At 42.1% G+C, this 6900-nt stretch overlaps 1 protein-coding gene across 1 annotated transcript; it reads right to left on the bottom strand.

Annotated features, from left to right (window-relative positions):
* Window positions 1–1421: 1421 nt before the first annotated feature.
* LOC147421932 (uncharacterized) lies at window positions 1422–1907 on the bottom strand. Its single transcript, XM_086502993.1, has one exon. The coding sequence runs from the start codon at window positions 1905–1907 to the stop codon at window positions 1422–1424; it is 486 nt and encodes a 161-aa protein (XP_086359119.1).
* Window positions 1908–6900: the final 4993 nt, after the last annotated feature.

Consider the following 6900-nt stretch of genomic DNA (forward strand, 5'->3'; position numbering starts at 1 on the left):
AGCAATGTCATCATAGCTTCGTTGCTTGGTGAAGTGGGTGAAGTGTTGGTTTTGAGTGAGAGAAGGCCTCCTTATATAGGTTTCTGAGAGGGTTTAGGATTAGGGATAAACATGCTTAAATCCGCTGATTGGGGTTACTTTTTGCTTAGGGTGGTCAACAGATTGAGGTCACCTGATATGTCACCATCAAGATATTCTCTAGAGTGATGTGAGAGGGGAGAATAAATGCTGATTTTTCTGATTGTGACACATGGGGATAAGGCCTTGACCAGCATTTAAGAGCAGGTAAGGTGGCTGTTGAAACTGGAGGTTCTGCACATGTCAGGGGGGGACCTGCTGGGTCCTCCTGAATATCAAATTCTCAAAAAATCCTCAACCATGGCTTCTTTTGACATGTGTTCTTTGAAAAAATCAGCATGTCTCTTTTCAACTCAAAAGTCTTTTTTCCTGTTGACTCACCTTTACCATAAGATTTTCCCCTTTTCTCCTCCTGTAACTGCATTGTTGATGCCCAATCACTGCTTCTAGTAACAGTGAACTGTTACCGACCAAATACTTATGGTGCGGTAAAAAATATTTACCATGGGTAAAAAAAGTTACTGTAGGTAAAAAGTGATTTGTATTTACCATGTAGGTGAAAAATATTTACTGTAGGTAAAAATATTTACTGTGGTAAAAAATATTTACTGTCGGTAAAAAAGTGAAAACGGAGTATGCTGTGCTGTGAGTCCACACGAACATCCTCGTGTAAATTTCACTAGAAATTCACACCTAGAATGGGCTATTCTGTAAGATATAGGTTGTAGGCATGTATAAGAGCTCGTTCCCACGTATCTTCTGTCCATGGCACTTTTTACTCTTTGGTGCTTGTGAAGTAGATTTTTCTTCTCTTTCGAGATCCCTTGGACTAGAGTATCCTCATCTCCCCAACAACTAATTGTGCCTTTATTGCATCTTCAGAAGGGGTCCTAAAAACCATGCATCATATAGCCCTCCCCCTTAAGCTAGAGGTATTTGATGCCTCTAGTTGTAGGTTGTGCTACAATAGGGTTCTCTTGAATACTTACCCACCTGGTACCAATTGAATTTGCCATGTTACTGCTTTCTTGGCTGATGCACCCTGTTTAGTCCGATCTGATGAATGACTAACAACTGGTCTCCTAGACCCTTGAAAGCCATACCCCATCCAATGTCAATATCCACTTTCACTGGTAGCATTCTCTTTTTTTCTTTTTTTCTTCTCTTTTTTTTTTGCCCAACCCCTCGTTGAGCATTAATGCTCAACCATAGTATTATTTAGGTAAAAGATGACTGTATAGAGAGAATTATATAACATAGAGCTATAGACTGCATAAGAAAAATGATAGTATAGTGGCTATATAGATAGGATAGAGATAGAGAAAAAAGCATCTGCTACTGCATCACCCTCCAGGGTCAAATGGAAAGCTCAAAGCTCCCCCACGCATGGTGTAGAATCCACCTGGATCAAAAGTAAAGCATTGCTCATTGCCATCAACCTGTAAAACATGTATATCCAAGCCTTCCTTTGCACTTGTAGGACAATAGAGAGGCCACCCTTCTAGCTCTTTATAGCACGAAGCTTCGTCACCCTGCATCCATAATCCTTCGTGTCCACTATAAGCATACTTGCCATCACTTGAGAAACCTGAATCATAAGCAGCTATCCTACCATCTGCTACAGAACCCTCCATGGTATAGTCCACTTCAAAAAAACCTCGCCATTGACACAAAAATATATGTAAAGCAACCTCCAATAACACATGTATCCATAGCATCACATAACATAGCAAGACCCTGCCATTTGCCTCCACTTGCTGCATAGCCAAGCAAACCTGATCACTTTTCAAACCTGTATCCAAACCCTCTGTAAACGTCTCCACAACCATCTCTTTATGCTCAGAAACATGACCTACTAGAGCTTCAACCTGTGCAAATACCTCATCACCAACAAGGTTGACGGAACCTTCCTTTAATTGGATATGGTGTTGGGTTACCGTCACTCCTTTAATGTGCTCGTAATCAGTTATAAAGAGGCCAGCATGCTTCTTTAGTACCTGCAAATAGGGTTCTCTCTCTTCTTCTAGTAGGTCCTTAGCTAGCATCTCCTCTAAGCCTGTGGCTTCTTCCTTGTTTAGAGAGTCTTGACCACCTTCTCCTTCTGGGTTTCGCAGTATTATACCCATGACTTCCAAAGAGCTAGCATCCTCCTCAGATGACTCATCCTCAGATGAAGAGCAGCTGCTTGTGCTCCATTCATCCATAGAAGTCTCCATCTCTAGGTCTTGTTGTCTACCCTGCTTCATGTCATACACAATTTTTTGTTGCTTGTTATGCAGGTGACTTAGACAACCGAAGATCTACGTCAGGGTATGTCTTTACATTGGCTGGTGGAGCAGTATCATGGCGTTCTAGATTACAAGATTGTGTAACTCAGTCTACTACAGAGGCTGAATATGTTGCAGCATCAGAGGCATGCAAAGAATCAATTTGGCTTAAGAGTCTGTAAAACCCTTTACACTTAGCTCCTGACTCCCATATCATATACGCATACTCTTTGTAGCTTTCAGGTATCTCAATATTCCTTTCACTGTCTCCCAATGTTTCTTGCCTGGGTTTGACATGTATCGACTTACTACTCCCACTGCAAATGCAATGTCTGGGCGAGTAGCAATCATTGCATACATCAAACTACCCACTGCAGACGCATATGGAATCTTATCCATTTCAGCCTGTTCTTCCTCAGACACAGGACAATCTTGTTTGCTAAGTTTCACATATGGTGGCAATGGAACAATCAATGCCTTTCCCTTCTCCATATTGAAACGTTGCAAAACCTTGTCAATATACTCTTTTTGAGATAACCAAATCAACTTCTTTGATCTGTCTCTCTCAATGCGCATACCAAGTATATGACTTGCCTCACCCATGTCTTTCATGTCAAATGATTTTGCCATCTTTGACTTCAAAGCTGAAATTTCTTCCAAGTGCTTGCCAGCAATCAACATGTCATCCACATACAAAATAAGGATCAGCCAACTACCATCCTTAGCCTTCTTTGTATATAGACAGTGATCGAACTCACTACGTTTGTAGCTTTGAGAAATCATAAACTTGTGGAATTTATGGTACCATGCCCTCGGTGATTGTTTTAAGCCATAAAGACTCTTTAACAACTGGCATACCTAATCTTCCTTGCCTTTCTCAACAAACCCTTCTGGCTGCTGCATGTAAATTTCCACATCTAAATCACCATGCAAGAACACTGTCTTGACATCCATTTGGTGCAACACCAAATCTAATATGGCAACCAATGCAAGAAAGCATCTCAATGTACTCATCTTGACCACCGGAGAGAAGACTTCATCAAATTCAATGCCTTGTTCTTGCTTAAAGCCCTTGGCAACAAGCCTTGCTTTGTACTTTGGCTGACTATCATGAGCGGTGATCTTATACCTGTAAACCCATTTACAAGGTAGAGCCTTTTTGCCCTGTGGTAATTTAACTAGCTTCCATGTCTTGTTTTTATGCAGAGCTGTCATCTCTGACTGCATGGCCAATTGCCAATTCCTGGAGTCCTTCATTTGCACTGCTTCCTTGTAACATGAAGGCTCATTGCAATCAGTCAACATGACATAGTTCATAGATGGAGAAAACCTATCAGGAGGTCGCGTGACACGTCCAGATCTACGCACAATAGGTGGCTCAGGGTTAGCCACAACCTGTGGCTCCACTCTATCCTGTCCTTGCTCCTCTTCAGCCTTGACATTTTGTCTTGCACGTGCAGGTCCATCTTCTTGGAAGACAACTCTTCTAATCTCCTCAACCCTCTCTGGTTTAGAATGATATTTGGATTCATTAAAGTGAACATCATTACTGCGGACAACCTTTCTGGATTCGGGATCCCAAAGTCTGTACCCCATCTCACCAGAATTACCATAGCCTAGAAAGATGCACTTTCTACTCTTTGGCTCAAGTTTGTTCCTAAATTCCTTTGGAACGTGAGTATATGCCTCACATCCAAAGACTCTGAGATGCTTGTATGAGGGCATTTTTCCTGACCATACCATCTCTGGCACTGAATCCTTCTGCAAAACCTTGCTAGGAGATCTATTTACAAGATGAACAGCTGTTGATACAGCTTCAGCCCAAAACCCATTTGGCAGTTGTGCATTAGACAACATACTTCTGACCTTCTCTTGTATGGTCCTATTCATCCTCTCAGCAACACCATTTTGAGGAGGATTGTAAGGAGCAGTAAGTTCACGTTTTATACCTTTTGACTCACAAAAGTCCTGAAAGGCCTTTGAAACATACTCTCCACCATTGTCAGTGCGTAAGCATTTAAGCTTCTTGCCACTCTGATTCTCCACAAGTGTCACAAACGTTTTGAAAACACTAAACGCTTCATCCTTGTGCTTGAGAAAGTAAACCCATACTTTCCTCGAGTAATCATCTATAAATGTCATAAAGTAAGAAGCTCCCCCTAGAGATAGGTTAGGCATAGGTCCACACAAATCACTATGAACAAGTGCCAACTGTGTATCTCTTCTACTGCTTCTATGCTTATGTGGCTACTGTGTTTGCTTACCATACAGACAATGTTCACAGAATTCAAAATCATTAAATGAAAAGCCAGGCAAATAACTAGAACGAGACAAGATTTACATTCCCTTCTTGGACATATGTCCTAACCAGCTATGCCACAAAGAAACGTTCGGCTACTCGGTTACATTGATTACATTTTTAGAGACATTTGATACATAAATCATGTAAAGTCCTCCAGACTTTACTCCATGTGCTATGGACATAGAACCCTTGGATATCTTCCACATGTTCTGTCCAAAAGTGGTGACGTAGCCAGCATCATCAAGTAAACCTGTGCTAATCAAGCTCTTTGTAATTGCGGGAACATGTCTCACATTCTTCAGCGTGAAAGAAGAGCCATTCTGAAACTTCAATTGAACATCTCCAACACCTAAGATCTCACATGTCTGCCCATTGCCTAGCCGAACATGATCTTTAGTGGTCACATAAGAGGTAAACCACTCCTTGTTTGGAGACACATGAAGTGATGCCCCTGAGTCTATAATCCAGTCACTCAGTGCATTTCCATCAGATGCTGTAAGAAGAGCTGAGTCCATTGTATTCTTCAAGAAGTAGATGTCTCCTGACACTAGACTGTCATCCTCTGCAACAGTGTTTGTCACATTTATTTCTTGAATCTTCACTAAGGACTTGTTCTTCTCACCATGGTCTTCAGCTTTCTCTTTGCCTTTTTCTGCTTTCCATTCTCTACAGTCTCTTTTCATGTGACCCTTCTTGCCACAATGGTAGCATTCTATGTCACTCTTGCCTTTAGCACTGCGGGACTTGCTACGAGACTGATTCCTCTTTCCACCTTTGTACTTTTCTTTGGTCCTTCCCCTGACAACTAAGGCTGTTCCTTTGCCTTTGTCCATTGTCTTTCTATTGGTTTCTTCAGTAAGCAGACTTCCTTCTACACCTGCTATGTTCAAACCATCTGGAGGTGCAGAATTACTCAAAGCTGTGCGAAAAGTGTCCCAACTTTCCGGCAATGTGATCAACAGGAACATAGCTCTAACAGGTTCATCAAACTTGACACCTTGAGCTGACAACTGACTGTAGATTGTGTTGAATTCATTCAGATGATTGGACATAGGTGTCCCTTCTTTCATCTTCAAGTCAACAAGCTTCTTAAGCCAGTATACCTGTGAAGCTGCACTCTGCTTCTCATAAAGATCACTCAGCTTTAACCATGCTTGATAAGCCGACATCTCATCTGCTACATTGAAGTAAACGCTTTCTGCCAAAGTCAGCATAATGGTAGAAAGTGCCAATTCATCCATTTCGCTCCATTCATCTTCGTCCATATCTTCTGGTTTTATCCCCTTGAGCTTTATAGGTTTTATCTGCTTCTTTTGTACCAACACGTGCCAAATCTGCTTCTTCCACAATGGGAAATTGGTTCCATCCAGCTTCTTGATATTGTAAAGAGCAGTGTCCTGTGATCCAACCATAGCTACGCTTCACAGTAGTTTACTTTCCTGGGAAAAATTCGACAGAGTTTCCCCTGTAAACTGGCCTCTGAACCAATATCAACCTGTCAAATGAACCAAGAAAGCTTCAGATTCTGCAGAAATTTTGGCAGAGTCTCCTTTGTAAAATGGATCTGGTGTACTAAAAACAGACCAAAAAACAGCTCAAAAAACCACTGTCTCTCTAACACTGTAAGCTGTGGGTAAACCTGTCCTGCACCTGTACTGTCTCTGACTGTCCTGTCACTGTCCTGTAAGCATAGACTGCGACAATGCCTCAACGGCAGTAAAGCAAAGATGCAATCCCAACTGTCTAACTCACAGTCAATACATCCTAGCTTCCTATCTAAGGGTGCTCGAGGGATCGCTCCAAGACCTGTATCACCGAAAGGATCTCAACATTCGAGAATCCCCCAGCTCAATAAAACCTCACTCGACCCTCAACAAAGGCTGCAGTAAATCTGACAGTACATAGACTTCCCACAAAGTCATACATCCACAAATTTCCCACTATATGTTGTAACCGCTGCGGCGGTTGTTTGCTGTGTGACTCACAACCAGCAAACCCTCAACAAACATACATCATCTCTGACAATACATCCCATGTGGAAGTACCTGCAATGTCGGGATGAAATCTGGAATATCAAGCAGCAAACACAAGCTACCTGATGAACTAGTGGATGTCGCCTACAGTCTGTGTGTAGATGCGCCCGTGTCGTATGTGACACGCCTCCAAGAACTGTGAGCCATCCTTCGATGTGTAGACAGCCACAAATCAACACTCTGGGAGTGTCGATATCCTCAGCACCTGCAGTCATAGGCC

The sequence above is a fragment of the Adiantum capillus-veneris genome, chromosome 27, assembly GCF_014529385.1.
Source record: "Adiantum capillus-veneris isolate H3 chromosome 27, ASM1452938v2, whole genome shotgun sequence".
NCBI classification, from domain to species: domain Eukaryota; kingdom Viridiplantae; phylum Streptophyta; class Polypodiopsida; order Polypodiales; family Pteridaceae; genus Adiantum; species Adiantum capillus-veneris.

What these genes read in the sequence shown, in the direction of transcription:
- LOC147421932 (XM_086502993.1), bottom strand. Translation starts at nt 1,907, where the DNA reads ATGGTTGTGGAGACGTTTACAGAGGGTTTGGATACAGGTTTGAAAAGT.